Consider the following 23,271-nt stretch of genomic DNA (forward strand, 5'->3'; position numbering starts at 1 on the left):
CCATGCTGACTACGGCTTTTTTTATCATGTGCTTACAAGTACTCTAAAACCACATCCTTAACAATCGACTCCAACATCCTCACAACCACTGAGGTCAGACTAACTGGCCTATAATTTCCTTTCTTCTGCCTCTCTTCCTTCTTGGGAATGGAGTGACATTTGCAATTTTCCAGTCCTCTGGAATTTATTGGTTCTTAAAAGATCATTACCAATGCCTCTTCAATCTCTTCAGTCTTCTTCTTCAGAATCCTGGGGTGAGGACCATCTGGTCCAAGTGACTTATCTACTTTCAGACTTTTCAGTTACCCAAGAAACTTCTCCCTCGTAGTGATAACTTCATACACAACTGACCCTTAACCTCCTCAAACTTCAGACATACTGCTAGTGTCTTCCACATTGAAACTTGATGCAAAATACTTATTTAGTTCATTTGCCATTTCCTTGTCCCCCATTACCACCTCCCCAGCATCATTTTCCAGCGGTCCGTTATCTACTGTTGCCTCTTTTTTATACTTTATATATTTGAAGAAACTTTTGGTATCCTGTTTAATAATATTGGCTAGCTTACTTTCATATTAATCTTTTCCTTCTTTATGACTTTCTTAGTTGCCTTCTGTTGATTTTTAAAAGCTTCCCAGTCCTCTAACTTCCACTAATTTTTGCTTTATTATACGGTCTCTCTTTGGCTTTTATGTTGGCTTTGACTTCCCTTGTTAGCCATGGTTGTATCATCCTGGCTTTAGAATGCTTCTTCCTCTTTGGGATGTATATATCCTGTGCCTTCTGAATTGCTTCCAGAAATTCCAGCCATTGTTGCTCTGCTGTCATCCCTGCCAGTGTTCCCTTCCAATCAATTTTGGCCAGCTCCTCTCTCTTGCCTCTGTAATTCCCTTTATTCCACTGTAATACTAATACATCTGACTTCAGCCTCTCCTTAAATCGCTGGATGAATTGTAACATATTGTGAATACTTACCCCTAAGGGTTCCTTTACCTTGAGCTGTCTGATCAATTCTGGTTCATTGCACAACATCAGAATAGCTGATCCCCCAATGGGCTCAACTACAAGCTCCTCTAAAAAGCCATCTCATAGGCATTCTAGAAGTGCCCCATCTTTGAAGTCAGCACCATCATGATTTTTCCAATCTACCTGCATATTGAAATCCCCCAAGACTATCATAACTTTGCCCTTTTGACACGCATTTTCTATCTCCCATTGTAATTTATAGACCATATCTTTACTATTGTTTGAGGGTCTGTATAAACCTCCCATCAGGGTCGTTTTACCCTTGCGCTTTCTTAGCTCTACCCATAACAATTCTACACCTTCCGACTCTATATCCCTTCTTTCTAATAATTCAATTTCATTTTTTATCAACAGAGTCAACCCACTTGCCTTCCTGCCTGTCCTTTCAATACAACATGTATCCTTGGACATTAAGCTCCCAGCTATAATCTTTTTTCAGCCATGATTCAGTGATGCCTAAAATCTGTAACAGTGGTACAAGCTCACCTACCTTATTCCATATACTGCCTGCATTCAAATATATCACCTTCAGTCCTATATTCACCATTTTCAATTTTGTTTGCCTTTTAAATTGCAACTCATTGATTGCAATTTGCTCTATCATCAGCCTCTACTTGCTAACAGTCTCACTACACACTGCCTATGTTTGCAAGCCAACTACCCCTTCCTCAGCACTATCACTCGGCTCCCATCCTCCTGACAAATTAGTTCAAAGCCTCCTGAGCAGCTCTAGCAAGCCTACCCATTGCCTGTTGACATGAATTCAATGGGTGAATGGCCTGTTTACGTAGAACTCTATTAATCGACAAAAGGATAGAAAGAAACCGAGAAAAAACCCTCTTGTTTACCTCACAATGGCTGACATTTCCCTGTCTGTTGTTCACAGAAGTGACCAGGAACTTAACCTTAAATTCTCAGTGACTCCAGGAGAAGCACGGAACTCCAGGCCTAACCACTTGATTGGACGTTTCGTCCTCATCTGCTGCTGTTCCAGCGCTTGCATCAAGAGGACTGACAGTCTCCTTTGCATTGCAGTGATGAACTTCCCGGAGTCGGTGACCAGCAAGCTGATGACGTGGGAGGCAGTGCAGAAAGAGAATTATCTCGTGTGCCGCAACAGGGCCAAGAGAGAGAGCAACATGGAGCTGCTGAAGAAAACGGTGCAGAAGTAAGGACACACTCGTCCCTGTTCTCATTTCAGGGAACATAATCAGGCAGCCTTGAACACAGGAACAGCCGCAGGAGGAAGCTCTTCAATCCTTTTATCACGTTCCACTCTCCCGTGGCATTGTGAATAATCTGTGCTCTTGCTTCATAGAGCAGCCTTTCCCAATATCACTTCAGTTAGCAAAAAGACATTAATCTCAGATTTAAGACCAATAACTTTCATACCAACTAGCAGAACATGACAACTGCACCAAACAGTAATTGTCTACAACAGCAGTTAGATCACATACTGAGCACTAGGTACAGTCTGGTCATTCTGTTATAGAAGAGATATGACTGGACCAGTGAGGGTACTGAAGAGATTTACAAGGAGTCCCAGGACTAAAAAACTAGTTTAGAGGAAAGATTGGACAGCTTGTGGTCATTTTCTTTGGAACTGAGGAGGCTGAGGAGAACCTTAAAGGGCTGAGATAGATAAATAGAAAGACATGTTTTCTGTAGAAGGATGATAGAGTGATAGACCACAGAGACAGACCCTTTGGCTTACTGATTCATGCCAACCCAATATGCCCACATATGCCAACCCAGTATGCCCACATATGCTAGTCCAATATGCCCACATTTTGTCCATAACCTGTCCTATTCATGTACCTTGTCCAAGTGTATTTCAAAAGTTCTTATTGTACCTGTCTCAACCACTTCCTCTGGCAGTTAATTCCACACACAGAGTACCTTCTATGTAAAAAATAAAGTTGCCCCTTAAGTCGTTCCTTATAAATTTCTCCCCTCTCATCTTAAACACTTTAGTACCTGATTTCACAGTCCTGGGAAAAAGACAGAGTCCGTTCATGCTATCTATGATCCTCATGATTTTATATGTCTCTATAAGATCATCGCTCTGTCCCTTTTACTCCAAGGAAAAGGTCCTAGCCTGTCCAATCTCTCCCATGAATCCTGGTAACATCCTTGTAAATTTTCTTGGCACTCTTTCCAGCTTAATGACATCTTTCCAATAGCAAGGTGACCAAAACTAAACCAAATTCTCCACGTATGGCCTCACCAACATCTTGTACAAACACATCAGAAGCACCAAACTTTAATATTCTGACCAGTGTACAAAAGATTTTCCTCAACACCCTGTCTACTTGTAACTCCACTTTCAGGGAACTATATTATATTTTAATTTATTTAGAGATACAGTGCTGAACAAGGCCTTCTGTCTCTTCAAGGTGTACCACCCAACAGCCCACCAATTTAACCCTAGCTTAATCACATGGCAATTTACAATGTCTTTGGACTGTGGGAGGAAACCAGAACACTCAGAGGAAACCCATGTACCCACAGGAAGGAGCTTACAAACTTGCTTCCAGAAGACACCAGAATTGAACTCTGAAATCCAATGCCCCGAACTGTAATAGCATCACGCTAACTACTATACTACCATGGTGCCCAGGAAGATTGCTTAAACTCCTTGGTCCCTTTGTTCTACAACACTCCCCAAAGTCCAGCTGTGAACGTCCTATCTTGATTTGACTTTCCAAGTTGCAACAGCTCACACTTATCTGAAGAGCCAGAGGAATAAAATCCCAGAGCGCTCCCCTCAACTGCACCTACCTGGGTGTGTTTTGAACACATCCCTGGATGCTAACCATTCAGAATTCTGGCTGTTAGCCCAGGAAAAACTAATCACTATCCCATTCAACAGGATAGGCAATATGGAACATGAAAGCTGGAATTGCCAGAGCAGGCAGAAAGGGGTGGAATGTTGGAGAGACATCTATACATCTCAGTGAAGCAGGTCTATGGGGAGACCATGGAGTCCCCAGGTAATGTGGTGTCTCCTCTTGACTTCCAGGGTGGACAGCGTTCTGAATTGTATAGCCAACATCAGAGAGCATGACAGGCGCCTGAGAGTTGTTGAAAAACAGGTAAGGTTGGTGTCAAAAACTGTGATCAAACAACACAGTCAGCAGTCACACCGAGGCACCCAGCATTCCACCTCTAGCAAAGCCGCCTGAGGGTGCTGAGCTCCTCCACTTGCTGAACTGTGAACTGACCCGACGGGAAATCTGCGAATGTTCCTGTGTACAGCATCATCACCAACAGTTACTTCCCAAGGAAAATGGAAATTCACTCCCCATTTTTCAAGTTTATCTCTGTATGCACATGTCTGTGCACACAGGAGTGGTATGCACACACGTGTTAGTGTCATGGGTGTGAGAATTTTAGAGGGCATTTGTGTGGCCATCTGCATATGATTATGTGTGTGTGTCTATGTTTTGTATACATGCATGTGTTTGTGTATGTGTGTGTGTATGTTATGCATATTTGTGGTGTGTCTGTACATTGTTTATAATTATACATGTATCTGTGTGTGTGTTATATACAGTATATACATAGGTACATCACACAAGACATAAATATTGTTATATTTATTCTTAATAAAGACAATCTTGGCGTGGGTTTACATCAGAATATTTTATTACTAAACTGCTGCTCAACTCCGTCACCTTTGTAGCTTCCGGTTCCGGCTGAACCCCTCGCATTGTTCACTGGGAACTGAAGTTTTTTATTATGTACACATAATAAAACATCTTCCCCTTTGAAAGAAAAGCAAACACAATACTATGTTCTCATAAACCTGCAAGGAACACCAATCCTCATGCATTGGTTTTCACCTTTAGTCATTGTCCGTGAGGCCCCAGCGTTTCTTTGTCTCCTGAGGAGATGAAATGGAGCCTTAGTTCAATTCCTCCCAGCTGAAATCAGTGGCTTTTACTCTCTCAATATTACACTGCAGTCCCCTCAAACCTGCTTGCTCATGCCCTACATTGATGCTGCTTGACCTTACTGATTTCGAGGGGACTACAGTGGTGACGGGGCTCACTTCTGTGAGGGTCTTGTTTACTCATTTATTTAGTTTATTTAGAAACACAGCATGGTAACAGGCTCTTCTGGCCCATCGAGCCGTGACACCCGTGTGACCTATGAACATTGCTGGAACTTGGGAGGAAACTGGAGCACCCAGAGGAAACCCACGCAGTCATGGGGAGAACATACAAATTGCTTACAGACAGCAGCAGAGCCGAACCCTGGTTGTTGTTGTAATAGTGCTATGCTAACTACTATGCTATCGTATTACACCTAATTTTGTGTTGTCTTTAAATGTAACACCAAACTTACTGAAAAAGGTACAGATGCCCAATACTCCAATCTTGTCTTTCCTGGAACGTTTCTAGTGGGTCTTCCAATTCCCAGCAACCACCATAAATAAGGACAATGCTCCAGTTCTCCAGAGTTCCCTCGCAGGGTTACATGTTGGTGAGGAATCCGGAGAAGGGTGGAAGGAGGTCAGACTGCCGAGGATTGGTGTGAGAGACCTCATGATACCATCTTGGAGTGTAGGAGTGTCCCCCAAAGTCTCAGTCAATAATTAGCCCTCCACCAATAACACTAAAAACACTAAAATTATCTTAATATTGTTTGTGGGAATTTCCTGTGCACAATTTGGTTGTTCTACACTACATTTCAATAGTGACTTTACATCAATATTACTTCATTGCCTGTAAAGCCCTTTGGGATATCGGGAGGCTGTAGGTATGTTTTACTAAATTAACGGCGCTACCTAAATGCACGTTGTGTTTGCAGGTGGATTACTGCAGTGAAGCCTTAACGTGGTTAGTGGAATCCTTAATGCAAAGTGACCTCGTAAAGAATGCCAAGGCTCCACCCACATTTACAGGTACAGAATTCACACCTCTTCCCACCTGATCCTACCTGAGTTAGATGGGGACACTGCATGCAAGAGTTCAACCACAGTTCCTGGCATCACATTGCAAAAGAGATGTGACCAGAGGAGGTGCAGATGAGGTTTACCAGGATGGAAAATGAGGAAATATTGGACAGCCTGGGGTTCTTTACTTCAGAAAAGTCGTGGATGAGAGGAGACTTAATTTAGCAGTATAAAATTACAACCTGCTGACAATTATTACATAAGGAGTGGCCCATTTCCTTTAGCAAAGGGGTCAAAAACTGGAGTGGGGCCAGGTTAACTGTAGCTGATAGAAGGATGAGAGAGCATAGTGGATCCTACAGCATAGTGAATTCTTAAATAGACCAGTGGGCCACTCTGTTTTAACATATCTACTGCAGATAAAGCATAAAAGGCAGTGGACACATTGAAAATAAGATGGCAGTTTTTCCTTAATCTTATTTTTATATATTAAAGTCTTGGAGACACAGAGGAGATCAAAACTAATCCAGTCAAATGTCAAAGCATTGCAATTGGTATAAAAACCATGATATATCAGCCACAAGGATGGGTTTCCTCTCCTTTAGCAGAAAACCACATGATGTGGATAGTCTCATCAATGGGCAGGTCACACTTTTGTGGCTGGACTATCACTTCTGGTACAGTGGACAGACATGTGACAATAGCAGGAGGAATACTTCCAGGTTAGAGGTCGTCGTCATCTGGAGTGGGTGTCACAACCACCCTACACAGAGTGAAAGGAAAGATGTTTTACCCAAGGGAGAAGTGCAGAAAGTATCTGGAGATGGACTACCCACTGGGAGATCTCCTTTAACAGAGGGGTGATCTACCCACAATGAGATGACCTACCCAAGGAAAGGGTAGTAGGCTACTCGTTAGGAGCTAGTCTATATCAGGGGAGATAGACCAGCCACACAAATGTGACCCACCCATTGATGAAATTGTCCACATCACATGGTTGTTTGCTGTGGGAAGGAAGTCCATCCATGTGGGTGATCCACCTATAGGTGGCTGATCTACAGTAGTGTGCAAAAGTCTTAGCTACATATATACACTACAACTAGACTTTTGCTCAGTACTGAGTAAGGGTGGAGTGTCGTGGGAGGAGTGTGAGACAGGGTCAAAGAGTTCTAGAAAAGTATAGCACAGAAACAGGCCCTTCAGCCCATCTAGTCCATGCCCAAACTATTTAAACTACCTACTCCCATCGACCTGCACTGGGACAATCGCCCTCCATATCCCTACCATCCATGTACTATCCAAACTTCTCTCAAGCATTGAAATTGAGCTCACATGCACCACTTGTGCTGGCAGCTCATTCCACACTCTCACAACCCTCTGTGTGAAGAAGTTTCCCATCACGTTCCCCTTAAACTTTTCACCTTTCTCCCCTAACCCATGCCCTCAAGTTCCACCCAACCTTAGTGGAAAAAGCCTGCTTGCATTTACCCTATCTATACTCCTCATAATTTTGTATACCTCTATAAAATCTCCTCTCATTCTTCTACATTCTAGGGAATACCGTCCTAACCTTCTCAATCTTTCCTTGTAACTCAGGTACTCCAGACCCAGCAACATCCTTGTGAATTTTCTCTGCACTCTTTCAACCTTGTTTACATCTCTCCTGTAGTTATGTGACCAAAACTGCTCACAATACCTCACCAATGATTAGGCCTCACCAATGTCATGTACAACTTCAACATAAAATCCCACCTCCTGTACTCAGTACATTCGTAAATCAATGTATGAAGGCCAATGTGCCAAAAGCTTTCTTTACAACCCTATCTGCCTGTGACACCACTTTCAATGCATTGCAGACCTGTATTCAGAAATCCCTTTATTCTATCACACCCCTCAGTGCCCTACCGTTCACTGTGTAAGACCTACCCTGGCTGGTCTTGTCAAAGTGCAAAACCTCATACTTGTCTGCATTAAATCCCATCTGCCGTTTTTCAGCCCATTTTTCTAGCTGATGCAAATCCCTCTGCAAGCCTCGAGGGCTTTCCTCGCTGTCCACTACATCCCCAATATTGGTGTCATCCACAAATTTGCTGATCTAGTTAACCATGTTAACATCCAGATCATTGACATAGATGACAAACAGGTGGCAGAGAAGGAATGCTGGGGTGGGGTGGGGGGTTGGTAACACAGGAGCATACACACCCAGCACTGCAACTCCAGGCATGGCCATTTGATTCTGAACAATCTTTTGCTGATGACACAAAGGTTGCGGGTGTTGTGGATAGGGTGGAGGGTTGTCAGAAATTACAGCGGGACGCTGATAGGATGCAAAACTGGGCTGAGAGTGGCAGATGGAGTTCAACCCAGATAAATGTGAGGCGGTTCATTCTGGTAGGTCAAATATGATGACAGAATATAGCATTAATGGTAAGACTCTTGGCAGTGTGGAGGATCAGAGAGATCTTGGGGTTCGAGTCCATAGGACACTCAAAGCTGCTATGCAGGTTGACTCTGTGGTTAAGAAGGCATACGGTGCATTGGCCTTCATAAATCATGGGGTTGAGTTTAGGAGCTGAGAGGTAATGTTGCAGCTATATAGGACCCTGGTCAGACACCACTTGGAGTACTGTGCTCAATTCTGGTCGCCTCACTACTGGAAGGACATGGAAACCATAGAAAGGGTGCAGAGGAGATTTACAAGGATGTTGCCTGGATTGGGGAGCATGCCTTATGAGAATAGGTTGAGTGAACTTGGCCTTTTCACCTTGGAGCGACAGAGGATGAGAGGTGACCTGATAGAGGTGTGCAAGATAATGAGAGGCATTGATTATGTGGATAGTCAGAGGCTTTTTCCCAGGGTTGAAATGGCTAGCATGAAAGGGCATAGTTTTAAGGTGCTTGGAATAGGTAACAGAGGAGATGTCAGGGGTAAGTTTTTTCCGCAGAGAGTGGTGAGTGCGTGGAATGGGCTGCCAGTAGCGGTGGTGGAGGTGGAAACGATAGGGTCTTTTAAAAGACTCCTGGATGGGTACATGGAGCTTAGGAAAATAGAGGGCTATGGGTAAGCCTAAGTAGTTCTAAGGTAAGGACATGTTCGGCATAGCTTTGTTGGCTGAAGGGCCTGTATTGTGCTGTGGATTTTCTATGTTCTTTGTTCTTAATTGGTTTATTTATCATTACAGAATGTCTCTCTGGTATTTCCCACTCCCTCCCCTCTCCCTTCCCCTTTTCCCAACCATGATTCCCTTCTCCCTGCCCCCTTCCCACTCTCAGTCCACAATAGAGACCCATATCAGAATCAGATTTATCATATGTCATGATTTTTTTGTAGTGCAGTACAGTGCAATACATAATCTTACTACAGTACTGTACAAAAGTCTTAGACACCCTAACTATATATATGTGCCCAAGACTTTTGAACAGTACTGTATGAACAGGGAAAAGAGGCTATCCTTGGAGACTAAGGCAGGAGTGGTTTTACCAAGGGAAGGGTCTTATTGAAGGTGAGGTGGTCTACCTAGGAGCAGGTGGTCTACACATTGCATTGTACATTGAAGGTGGTACCTACATTTCACAATGATGATCAGACTTCCTTCTGATGAGTTTAATCACAGTGAACTCATAGGGCAACACACACTAAATGCTGGTGGAATCCAGCAAGTTAGCAGCATCTAGGGAGGAGAATAAACACTTGATGTGTGGTCCCTGATGAAGGGCCTTGGCCCAAAATCCTGACTGTTTATTCTCCTCTATGGATGCTTCCTGGCTTGCTGAGGTCCTCCAGTGTCTTATGTATGTGTTGTTCTAGATTTCCAGCATCTACAGAATCTCTTGTGTTATTGAACTCATAGGAACTACAGGATGTTAACCGATATTAACTATCTCTTAACTCTACCTAATTTCTTTGGTTCAACAGCTCTTGCCGTATTGATCTTTAGTTATACTGATTATCTCTCTCAACAGATTCAGCGCATAAAATGGACTCAAAGCCATAATTACCAGAAAGAGAGAACTGCCTCACCAGTATTAATCACGTCCTGGATGAAGATGCACTGTACAAGCCAAGATCCTGACCTACACCCTATCAACAAAGGCTGTACTTGGATCCAGTGGGCCGAAGCCTGGAGCTGATGTCTGTTATATTTCTCGTCCCGTAAAGACGGACACAATGGCAACTGCTGCTCGGTTTTCATCATGTTTTTTGTGTGAGGAGAACGCAGAGTAGCAGGGATTATTCCGAATCCGAGTGGCAAAAGGATAAAGTATACAAAGCGAGCAGGGTATCCCGTGCTCCTACAGGCCCACCCAGGTAGAAGGTGGTTTCCTTTCTTAAGTCGATTTTTCATTAAATCAGGAAATACACAAAAATCACTCGATCTGGTAGGTGTTGTAACGAATGGCATCAAAAGACTGATAAGAAAGAAATATAAGTGGAGAGAAGAGAGGAAACTAGTTCTGCCATTTGTAAGAACAAATGTATTTACAGTGTGTGCATCAGACCTTTAAATTCAATGGCATTATGGGAACTTGTTCTCTGCTAAATTGGGTATTGGTAACCTGCATTGTAAGCTTGGAGAGCTCTGTAAGTTTTGGTACATTGATCTGAGCACATTGACTAAGTGACAGTCTAAGCCAACAGCAAGTTTAATAAAGTTCTGGTTTCCCTGCTCAGTCTGCTCCTTTGCTCATGCACTCAGAACCCCGTCTGAATATGAATAAATCCATTCAAAGTTAGTCCCAGCACATGGGTGCAATGGCGTTGTATTGCCAATTCTGACTAGGAAGACTGAACAGTTTGGGTTTTATCCTGGGGAAGGCTTTTGGGATTCGCAATGGAGGTTTGAATGCATTTCCAAGTACTCGCTTCCTGAGAAGATGGTGGAGGCAAGGACAGTCATAACATGCTGGAAAATGGGATCGGTATGAATGGGCTGAAGGGCCTGTTTCTGTGCTGTATGACTCCACGAATTTAGGTGTAGAGAGCATCTTACTACATGTGGTTGACATAGAGCTAGAGCCTATAAACAAAGATAGCTCCCACCACAGCCAGGAATGAACTCGAGATAAGTTCCCTCCCCAGAAATAAACAACCTGATGGAAAAACTCAGTGGGTCAAGCAGCATCTGTGGGAGGGGAAATCAAGATGACAATCTAATTCCTTCCCCTCCCAGATGGTACTCGACCTGTTGGGTTCCCTCATTAGGTTGCTATCTAGCTTCAGATTCGAGTACTTGCAGCCTGGTGCATCTTTCCCCAGAAGCTGATTGGAACACGGGGAGCAGTCCCACGGGCAACAGCTAAGAGCACCACGGAGCTAGAGTCATGGTAAAGGAGGGCAGTGGGAATAGAAGGACGATGGGGTTGGATGGAAAGTGATGGGAGGAGGAAGGGGTGCGGTGTGAAGCACGAACACTGAACTTAACCATTTGATTCAAGAGTGTTTAATGTCATTTGCAAAACACAATTGTAAAGGAGAACAAAATAATTGTTACTCTGGATCTGATGCAGCACAAACAAAACACCAAAAGAAGAACACAGAAACATAGAAAATAGGTGCAGTTGTAGGCCATTCGGCCCTTCAAGACTACACCGCCATTCAGTATGATCATGGCTGATCATCCAACTCAGAACCCTGTACCAGCCTTCCCTCCATACCCCCGATCCCTTTAGCCACAAGGGTCATATCTAACTCCCTCTTAAATATAGCCAATGAACTGGCCTCAACTGTTTCCTGTGGCAGAGAATTCCACAGATTCGCTACTCTCTGTGTGCAGAAGTTTTTCCTAATCTCGGTCCTAAAAGGCTTCCCCTTTATCCTCAAACTGTGACCCCTCGTTCTGGACTTCCCCAACATCGGGAACAATCTTCCTGCATCTAGCCTGTCCAATCCCTTTAGGATTTTATACATTTCAATAAGATCCCCCCTCAATCTTCTAAATTCCAACGAGTATAAGCCTAGTCGATCCAGTCTTTCATCATATGAGAGTCCTGCCATCCCAGGAATCAATCTGGTGAACCTTCTTTGTACTCCCTCTATGGCAAGAATGTCTTTCCTCAGGTTAGGGGACCAAAACTGCACACAATACTCCAGGTGTGGTCTCACCAAGGCCTTGTACAACTGCAGTATTACCTCCCTGCTCCTGTACTCGAATCCTCTTGCTATGAATGCCAGCGTACCATTCGCCTTTTTCACCGCCTGCTGTACCTGCATGCCCACTTTCAGAGACTGGTGTATAATGACACCCAGGTCTCGTTGCACCTCCCCTTTTCCTAATTGGCCACCATTCAGATAATAATCTGTTTTCCTGTTTTTGCCACCAAAGTGGATAACCTCACATTTATCCACATTAAATTGCATCTGCCATGAATTTGCCCACTCACCCTGCATCCTCTTAGCATCCTCCTCACTGCTAACACTGCCGCCCAGCTTCATGTCATCCGCAAACTTGGAGATGCTGCATTTAATTCCCTCATCTAAGTCATTAATATATATTGTAAACAACTGGGGTCCCAGCACTGAGCCTTGCGGTACCCCACTAGTCACTGCCTGCCATTCTGAAAAGGTCCCGTTTATTCCCACTCTTTGCTTCCTGTCTGCTAACCAATTCCCTATCCACATCAATACCTTACCCCCAATACAGTGTGTTTTAAGTTTGCACACTAATCTCCTGTGTGGGACCTTGTCAAAAGCCTTTTGAAAATCCAAATATACCACATTCACTGGTTCTCCCCTATCCACTCTACTAGTTACATCCTCAAAAAATTCAATGAGATTCGTCAGACATGATTTTCCTTTCACAAATCCATGCTGACTTTGTCCGATGATTTCACCGCTTTCCAAATGTGCTGTTATCACATCTTTGATAACTGACTCTAGAATTTTCCCCACCACCGATGTTAGGCTAACCAGTCTATAATTCCCCGGCTTCTCTCTCCCTCCTTTTTTCAAAAGCGGGGTTACATTAGCCACCCTCCCATCCTCAGGATCTAGTCCAGAATCTAAAGAGTTTTGAAAAATTATCACTAATGCATCCACTACTTCTTGGGCTACTTCCTTAAGCACTCTGGGATGCAGACCATCTGGCCCTGGGGATTTATCTGCCTTCAATCCCTTCAATTTACCTAACACCATTTCCCTACTAACATGTATTTCCCTCAGTTCCTCCATCTCACTAGACCCTCTGTCCCCTACTATTTCCAGAAGATTATTTATGTCCTCCTTAGTGAAGACAGAACCAAAGTAGATATTCAATTGGTCTGCCATGTCCTTGTTCCCCATGATCAATTCACCTGTTTCTGTCTGTAGGGGACCTACATTTGTCTTAACCAATCTTTTTCTTTTCACATATCTATAAAAGCTTTTACAGTCTGTTTTTATGTTCCCTGCCAGCTTTCTCTCATAATCTTTTTTCCCTTTCCTAATTAAGCCCTTTGTCCTCCTGTGCTGGACTCTGAATTTCTCCCAGTCCTCAGGAGAGCCGCTTTTTCTGGCTAATTTGTATGCTTCTTCTTTGGAATTGATACTATCTCTAATTTCCCTTGTCAGCCACGGGTGCACTACCCTCCTTGATTTATTCTTTTGCCAAACTAGGATGAACAATTGTTGTAGTTCATCCATGCGATCTTTAAATGCTTGCCATTGCATATCCACCGTCAACCCTTTGTGTCATATGCCAGTCTATCTTAGCTAATTCATGTCTCATACTTTCAAAGTTACCCTTCTTTAAGTTCAGAACCTTTGTTTCTGAATTAACTATGTCACTCTCCATCTTAATGAAGAATTCCACCATATTATGGTCACTCTTACCCAAGACAAAACTCTCACGACAAGATTGCTAATTAAACCTTCCTCGTTGCTCAATACACAGTCTAGAATAGCCTGCTGTCTAGTTGGTTCCTCGACATGTTGGTTCAAAAATCCATCCCACATACATTCCAAGAAATCCTCTTCCTCAGCATCCTTACCAATTTGGTTCACCCAATCTATATGTAGATTGAAGTCACCCATTATAACTGCTGTTCCTTTATTGCACGCAGTAATGAAAAATACGATAACACATCAGAGAGTGTATATATACATAGATTGATTGTATGTCCATAAAGTGATGTAGGAGTCTCTGACCATAGGTTCATTCCATTTAGATCAGGGTTCCCACTTTTTATATGCCATTGGCCCCTACCATTAACAAGTCGTCCATTGACACCTGGTTTTGATGGATAATCCTCCATCTGCAGATTTGAGATTTGATGCTACAAACACCTTTAGTAGTTTAGCAGCATATTCAAGTTGCAAAATTCATCTCTTGAACTTGTTCAGGTGGGGTAGACAACATAACCAAAGGGAATGCAAGTCCATGCTATGGGTTAGCTTGTCCCAGATAGAATTGTAATGGGTCTGATTCCATTGGACTCAGATGGGTTTGTGATGGGTCTGATTCAACTGGACTCCAATGGGATTGTAATGGGTCTGATTCCATTGGACTCAGATGGGTTTGTGATGGGTCTGATTCAATTGGACTCCGATGGGATTGTAATGGGTCTGATTCCATTGGACTCAGATGGGATTGTGATAGGTCTGATTCGATTGGACTCAGGTGGGATTGTGATGGGTCTGATTCCATTGGACTCACATGGGTTTGTGATGGGTCTGATTCGATTGGACACAAATGGGGATTGTGATGGGTCCGAATCAACTGGACTCAGATGGGTTTGTGATAGGTCTGATTCTATTGGACTCAGGTGGGATTGTGATGGGTCTGATTCGATTGGACACAAATGGGGATTGAGATGGGTCTGATTCCATTGGACTCAGAAGGGGATTGTGATGGATCTGATTCCATTGGACACAAATGGGGATTGTGATGGGTCTGATTCCATTGGTCTCAGATGGGGATTGTTTTGGGTCTGATTCCATTGGACACAAATGGGGATTGTGTTGGGTCTGAATCAACGGGACTCAGATGGGATTGTGATGGGTCTGATTCCATTGGACTCAGATGGGATTGTGATGGGTCTGACTCCATTAGACTCAGATAGGATTGTGATGAGTCTGATTTCATTGGACTCAGATGGATTTGTGATGGGTCTGATTCGATTGGACTCAGATGGGGATTGTGATAGGTCTGATTCCATAGGACTCAGATGGGTTTGTGATGGGTCTGATTCCATCGGTCTCAGATGGGGATTGTGATGGGTCTGATTCCATTGGACTCAGATGGGGATTGTGATAGGTCTGATTCCATTGGACTCAGATGGGGATTGTGATGGGTCTGATTCCATTGGACACAAATGGGGATTGTGATGGGTCTGTTTCAACGGGACTCAGATGGGTTTGTGATGGGTCTGATTCGATTGGACTCAGATGGGTTTGTGATGGGTCTGATTCAATGGGACTCAGATGGGGATTGTGATGGGTCTGATTCCATTGGACTCAGATGGGGATTGTGATGGGTCTGATTCCATTGGACTCAGATGGGGATTGTGATGGGTCTGATTCCATTGGACACAGATGGGGATTGTGATGGGTCTGATTCCATTGGACTCAGATGGGGATTGTGATGGATCTGATTCCATTGGACACAAATGGGGATTGTGATAGTCTGATTCAACGGGATTCAGATGGGGATTGTGATGGGTCTGGTTCCATTGGACTCAGATGGGGATTGTGATGGGTCTGATTCCATTGGACTCAGATGGGGATTGTGATAGATCTGATTCCATTGGACACAAATGGGGATTGTGATAGTCTGATTCAATGGGATTCAGATGGGGATTGTGATGGGTCTGGTTCCATTGGACTCAGATGGGGATTGTGATGGGTCTGTTTCAACGGGACTCAGATGGGGATTGTGATGGGTCTGTTTCAACGGGACTCAGATGGGTTTGTGATGGGTCTGATTCGATTGGACTCAGATGGGATTGTAATGGGTCTGATTTGACTGGACTCAGATGGGTTTGTGATGGGTCTGATTCGATTGGACTCAGATGGGATTGTAATGGGTCTGATTCGACTGGACTCAGATGGGTTTGTGATGGTTCTGATTCTACGGGACTCAGGTGGGGATTGTGATGGGTCTGATTCGATTGGACTCAGATGGGTTTGTGATGGGTCTGATTCGACTGGACTCAGATGGGTTTGTGATGGTTCTGATTCTACGGGACTCAGATGGGGATTGTGATGGGTCTGATTCGATTGGACTCAGATGGGTTTGTGATGGGTCTGATTCAACGGGACTCAGATGGGGATTGTGATGGGTCTGATTCCATTGGACTCAGATGGGGATTGTGATGGGTCTGATTCCATTGGACTCAGATGGGGATTGTGATGGGTCTGATTCCATTGGACACAAATGGGGATTGTGATGGGTCTGATTCCATTGGACTCAGATGGGGATTGTGATGGGTCTGATTCCATTGGACACAAATGGGGATTGTGATAGTCTGATTCAACGGGATTCAGATGGGGATTGTGATGGGTCTGGTTCCATTGGACTCAGATGGGGATTGTGATGGGTCTGTTTCAACGGGACTCAGATGGGTTTGTGATGGGTCTGATTCCATTGGACACAAATGGGGATTGTGATGGGTCTGATTCCATTGGACTCAGATGGGGATTGTGATGTGTCTGATTCAACGGGCCTCAGATGGGTTTGTGATAGATCTGATTCCATTGGACACAAATGGGGATTGTGATAGTCTGATTCAACGGGATTCAGATGGGGATTGTGATGGGTCTGGTTCCATTGGACTCAGATGGGGATTGTGATGGGTCTGTTTCAACGGGACTCAGATGGGGATTGTGATGGGTCTGTTTCAACGGGACTCAGATGGGTTTGTGATGGGTCTGATTCGATTGGACTCAGATGGGATTGTAATGGGTCTGATTTGACTGGACTCAGATGGGTTTGTGATGGGTCTGATTCGATTGGACTCAGATGGGATTGTAATGGGTCTGATTTGACTGGACTCAGATGGGTTTGTGATGGTTCTGATTCTACGGGACTCAGGTGGGGATTGTGATGGGTCTGATTCGATTGGACTCAGATGGGTTTGTGATGGGTCTGATTCGACTGGACTCAGATGGGTTTGTGATGGTTCTGATTCTACGGGACTCAGATGGGGATTGTGATGGGTCTGATTCGATTGGACTCAGATGGGTTTGTGATGGGTCTGATTCAACGGGACTCAGATGGGGATTGTGATGGGTCTGATTCCATTGGACTCAGATGGGGATTGTGATGGGTCTGATTCCATTGGACTCAGATGGGGATTGTGATGGGTCTGATTCCATTGGACACAAATGGGGATTGTGATGGGTCTGATTCCATTGGACTCAGATGGGGATTGTGATGGGTCTGATTCCATTGGACACAAATGGGGATTGTGATAGTCTGATTCAACGGGATTCAGATGGGGATTGTGATGGGTCTGGTTCCATTGGACTCAGATGGGGATTGTGATGGGTCTGTTTCAACGGGACTCAGATGGGTTTGTGATGGGTCTGATTCCATTGGACACAAATGGGGATTGTGATGGGTCTGATTCCATTGGACTCAGATGGGGATTGTGATGTGTCTGATTCAACGGGCCTCAGATGGGTTTGTGATGGGTCTGATTCGATTGGACTCAGGTGGGATTGTGATGGGTCTGATTCCATTGGACTCAGATGGGGATTGTGATGGGTCTGATTCCATTGGACTCAGATGGGGATTGTGATGGGTCTGATTCCATTGGACTCAGATGGGGATTGTGATGGGTCTGTTTCAACGGGACTCAGATGGGTTTGTGATGGGTCTGATTCGATTGGACTCAGATGGGATTGTAATGGGTCTGATTTGACTGGACTCAGATGGGTTTGTGATGGGTCTGATTCGATTGGACTCAGATGGGATTGTAATGGGTCTGATTCGACTGGACTCAGATGGGTTTGTGATGGTTCTGATTCTACGGGACTCAGGTGGGGATTGTGATGGGTCTGATTCGATTGGACTCAGATGGGTTTGTGATGGGTCTGATTCGACTGGACTCAGATGGGTTTGTGATGGTTCTGATTCTACGGGACTCAGATGGGGATTGTGATGGGTCTGATTCGATTGGACTCAGATGGGTTTGTGATGGGTCTGATTCAACGGGACTCAGATGGGGATTGTGATGGGTCTGATTCCATTGGACTCAGATGGGGATTGTGATGGGTCTGATTCCATTGGACTCAGATGGGGATTGTGATGGGTCTGATTCCATTGGACACAAATGGGGATTGTGATGGGTCTGATTCCATTGGACTCAGATGGGGATTGTGATGGGTCTGATTCCATTGGACACAAATGGGGATTGTGATAGTCTGATTCAACGGGATTCAGATGGGGATTGTGATGGGTCTGGTTCCATTGGACTCAGATGGGGATTGTGATGGGTCTGTTTCAACGGGACTCAGATGGGTTTGTGATGGGTCTGATTCCATTGGACACAAATGGGGATTGTGATGGGTCTGATTCCATTGGACTCAGATGGGGATTGTGATGTGTCTGATTCAACGGGCCTCAGATGGGTTTGTGATGGGTCTGATTCGATTGGACTCAGGTGGGATTGTGATGGGTCTGATTCCATTGGACTCAGATGGGGATTGTGATGGGTCTGATTCCATTGGACTCAGATGGGGATTGTGATGGGTCTGTTTCAACGGGACTCAGATGGGTTTTGATGGGTCTGATTCGATTGGACTCAGATGGGATTGTAATGGGTCTGATTTGACTGGACTCAGATGGGTTTGTGATGGTTCTGATTCTACGGGACTCAGATGGGGATTGTGATGGGTCTGATTCGATTGGACTCAGATGGGTTTGTGATGGGTCTGATTCAACGGGACTCGGATGGGGATTGTGATGGGTCTGATTCCATTGGACTCAGATGGGTTTGTGATGGGTCTGATTCAATGGGACTCAGATGGGGATTGTGATGGGTCTGATTCCATTGGACTCAGATGGGTTTGTGATGGGTCTGATTCAAGAGGACTCAGATGGGGATTGTGGTGGGTCTGAACTCCTGCCTCAGCAAGGACCTGGACCCATTGCAATTTGCCTATCACCACAATAGGTCTACGGCAGACAGAATCTCAATGGCTCTCCACACAGCTTTAGACTACCTGGACAACATAAACACCTATGTCAGGATGCTGTTCATTGACTATATCTCAACATTTATAACCATCATTCCCACAATCCTGATTGAGAAGTTGAAGAACCTGGGCCTCTGTACCTTCCTCTGCAATTAGATACTTGACTTCCTAACTAGAAGACCACAATCTGTGCGGATTGGTGACAACATATCCTCCTTACTGACCATCAACACTGGTGCACCTCAGGGGTGTGTTCTCAGCCCACTGCTCTACGCTCTCCGTACACATGACTGTGTGGCTAGGCATAGATCAAATACCATCTATAAATTTGCTGATGATACAACCATTGTTGGTAGAATCTCAGGTGGTGATGAGGGGGTGTACAAGAGTGAGATATGCCAACTAGTGGAGTGGTGCCACAGCAACAACCTGGCACTCAATGTCAGTAAGATAAAAGAGCTGATTATGAACTTCAGGAAGGGTAAGATGAAGGAACACATACCAATCCTCAGAGATGGATCAGAATCGGAGAGGGTGAGCAGATTCAAGTTCCTGGGTGTCAAGATCTCTGAGGATCTAACCTGGTCCCAACTTATTGATGCATTTATAAAGAAGTCAAGACAGTGGCTATACTTCAATAGGAGTTTGAAGAGATTTGGCATGTCAATAAATACACTCGAAAACTTCTATAGATGTACCGTGGAGAGCATTCTGACAGGCTGCATCACTGTCTGGTATGGAGGAGCTACTGCACAGGATCGAAAGAAGCTGCAGAAGGTTGTAAATTTAGTCAGCTCCATCTTGGGTACTAGCCTACAAAGTACCCAGGTCACCTTCAGGGAGTGATGCCTCAGAAAGGCAGCATCCATTATTAAGGACCTCCAGCACCCAGGGCATGCCCTTTTCTCACTGTTACCATCAGGTAGGAGATACAGAAGCCTGAAGGTACACACTCAGTGATTCAGGAACAGCTTCTTCCCCTCTGCCATCCAATTCTTAAATGGACTTTGAACCCTTAAAGACTAGCTCACTTTTTTTAATATACAGTATTTTTGCACAATTTTTAATCTATTCAATATGCATATACTGTAATTGATTTACTTATTTATTATTATTATTATTTTTATTTTATTTTTTTCTCTCTTGTTTATTATGTATTGCATTGAACTGCTGCTGCTAAGTTAACAAATTTCACGTCACATGCCGGTGATAGTAAACCTGGTTCTGATATTCCACCCCTACATTCCTCCAATCACCTTAAAATTATGCCCCTGGTACTAGCCACTACACCCTGGGAAAAAGTGTCTGGATGTCCAGTCAATCTATGCTTCTTATCATCTTGCACACCTCTATCAAGTCACCTCTCATCCTTCTTCACTCCGAAAAGAAAAGGCCAAGCTTACTCAACCCATCTTCATAAGACAGGCCCTCGAGTCCAGACAACATCCTAGTAAATCTCCTCTGCACCCTCTCCACATTTTTCCACATCTTTCCTATAATGAGATGACAAGAAATAAACACAATATTCTACGTGTGATCTAACCAGGTTAGACAATCCTGTTAATAAAACATTGATAAAGGTTAGACAACGATAAAGATTGGCTTTAAATGTCACATGTACATTGCAACATCAAAACATACAGTGAGATATGCTGTTTTGTGTCAACGTCCAACACAGTCCAAGGATGTTATGTGGGCAGCCTGCAGGTGTTGCCATGTTTCTAACATCGACATAGCATGCCGACAACTTACTAAACCTAACCTTAACCTGTATGTCTTCAGAACATGGGAGGAAACCAGAGCACCCGGAGGAGATCCATGCAGTCAAGGGGAGAAGGTACGAACTCCTTAAAGGCAGATGTGGGAATTGAACGCCAGTCGGAGATCGGTGGTGCTGTAAAACATTGCACTAACTGCTACATTACTGTACTGCCCAGTTGGCACAGCAGTGCAGGGATCCCCCACATCTCAGTGACTCAGGTTCAATTCCATCTAAGTGGAGTTTGCACGTATTGTTACAGTTATATAAGACCTTAGTCAGACACCACTTGGAGCACTGTGTTCAGTTCTGGTCATCACTCTACAGGAAGGATGTGGATACTATAGAGCGAGAGCAGAGGAGATTTACAAGGATGTTGCCTGGATTGGGGAGCCTGCCTTATAAGAATAGGTTGAGTGAACTTTGCCTTTTCTCCTTGGAGCTACGGAGGATGAGAGGTGACCTGATAGAGGTATATACGATGATGAGAGGCAAAGATTGTGTGGATAGCCAGAGGCTTTTCTCACAGGCTGAAATGACTAACACAAGAGGGCATAGTTTTAAGGTGCTTGGAAATAGGTACAAGGGGGATGTCAGGGGTATGTTTTTCACACAGAGAGTGGTGGGTGTGTGGAATGCACTGCCAGCGATGGTGGTGGAGGCAGATACAATAGGGTCTTTTAAGAGACTCTTAGATAGGTACATGGAGCTTAGAAAACCGGAGGCCTATGCGGTAGGGATATTCTAGGCAGTCCTAGAATAAGTTACATGGTTGGCACAGCATTGTGGGCCGAAGGGCCTGTAATATGCTGTAGATTTCTATGTTCTATGTTCTATGTTCTTCCCGTGACTGCGTGTTATTCCTTCATGTGTGCTGCCTTGCTCCCTCCTCCCATAGGACATGTGGGCTGGTGAGTTAATTGGTACATACGAATTTTTTTTTCTTCCAAAAATACTTTATTCAGAAGTATTACAAAATCAAGTTATTTACATATAAGAAAAAACATTCGTTGACTCTGAGTCCTTATTCAATAAAGGTATTTACAATAAAATTAAGCGTTGACTCTCTGGTCATTTACAAATGCAAGATGTTTACAATAAACCGTTCATTTACTCTCAACCCTTGGTCAAGAGTTAAGATTTATTAACAATAAAATTATCAACAATAAAGGCAGGCGTTGGCTCTAATGCTTTTCCCAAATTAACAATTCCACCCACTCCTTGGGCACCATGTTGATTATCTGTCCACACCGCTGATGAGGGTTAGTCCCCACCGGGCCTTCGCGGTGGCCGCACCAAGCTTGAGTGCATCCCTCAGCACGTACTCCTGCAGGCGAGAGTGAGCTGGTCGGCAGCATTCAGTCACCAACATCTCCATGTGCTGGCAGACCAGCAAGTTTCTGGCCGACCAAAGCGCGTCTTTCACCGAATTGATGATCTGCCAGCAGCACCGGATGTTTGTCTCCGTGTGCGTCCCTGGGAACAGCCCGTAGATCACGGAGTCCTCGGTAACGCAGCTGCTGGGCATGAATGTTAGTACTGTCCCTTCCATTCTCTTCCACACCTTCTTTGCGAACCCACAGTGTGCAAAGAGGTGAGCCCCCGACTCCACCCCATTACAGTCCTCCCGTGGGCAGTGGGGTGCGGAGACGACATTCCGGGCATACAGGAGGGATCTGAGAGGGAGGGCCCCTCTCACCGCCAGCCAGGTGAGGTCTTTGTGCCTGTTGGTGAGATCTGGCGATGAGGCATTTTGCCAGATAAACTACGAATTACCCCATGTATAGGTGAGAATCTTGGGGGAATGTGGGAACAGTTTGCAAACTGTGGCTGACTGTAGATGGGGTCTGGATGGTTGCCATGGTGTCACGGAACTTTGATGACCATCTTTACTCCATTAGAACAAGCTCACAGAATATCCACATATTACATCACATACAATACCTAAGTCTTAGTGCTTTTGTGACACAACACTTCTTGTGCTTTCTGTTCCATTGTGACACCCTTTCCTCTGCTCTTCTATATACAACTGGAATAACTCAATCCCTGTGCCATTTGCAATCGGGTCCCGGTGAAGGAGACACTCTGTTTTGGAACAAGACACCAAATGTGAGCCAACTGAAGCGACTGGCAAAAGCAAGCGTCTCCGTCCCCAAACGGCCTGCCTCCCCCACCCCCCATTTCTGCTCCGCCCGCCACCAGCACCAACTTCAGGGTCCATACTGGGACAGGGGTAAGGACCTGCAGAATGGAAGAGATCATCTTCAAGACCATTTGGCAGTCGGGAGAGCTGAGCCAACTTGGGAAGGGTGGCCAGGAGCCATCTGGGTGCCGTGAGGACCTGCCTGGGGACAGACTCGAGCACGGGTGGCAGGAGAAGATTTGGCTGCTCAGCAAACAGAAAAAGTCAGTTTCCTTCCATGAGTGTGAGGAATGGTTTCTTGATTTAATTTGATGGGCCTTTGAGGAGTG

General features: G+C 44.6%; 1 protein-coding gene across 1 annotated transcript in view; it reads left to right on the forward strand.

Moving 5' to 3' along the window:
• Positions 1-10,613, forward strand: part of LOC134353876 (transient receptor potential cation channel subfamily M member 4-like) — a 137,404-nt gene extending 126,791 nt beyond the window's left edge. Inside the window, exons 23-26 of the mRNA XM_063062376.1 lie at positions 2,062-2,194; positions 4,049-4,121; positions 5,842-5,935; positions 9,890-10,613. Coding sequence (XP_062918446.1) covers positions 2,062-2,194; positions 4,049-4,121; positions 5,842-5,935; positions 9,890-9,921 — 332 coding nt within the window. The 3' untranslated portion in view covers positions 9,922-10,613. The remainder of the gene's footprint in view (positions 1-2,061; positions 2,195-4,048; positions 4,122-5,841; positions 5,936-9,889) is intronic.
• Positions 10,614-23,271: the final 12,658 nt, after the last annotated feature.

The sequence above is a fragment of the Mobula hypostoma genome, chromosome 11 (genome assembly GCF_963921235.1).
Source record: "Mobula hypostoma chromosome 11, sMobHyp1.1, whole genome shotgun sequence".
In the NCBI taxonomy this organism is placed as follows: domain Eukaryota; kingdom Metazoa; phylum Chordata; class Chondrichthyes; order Myliobatiformes; family Myliobatidae; genus Mobula; species Mobula hypostoma.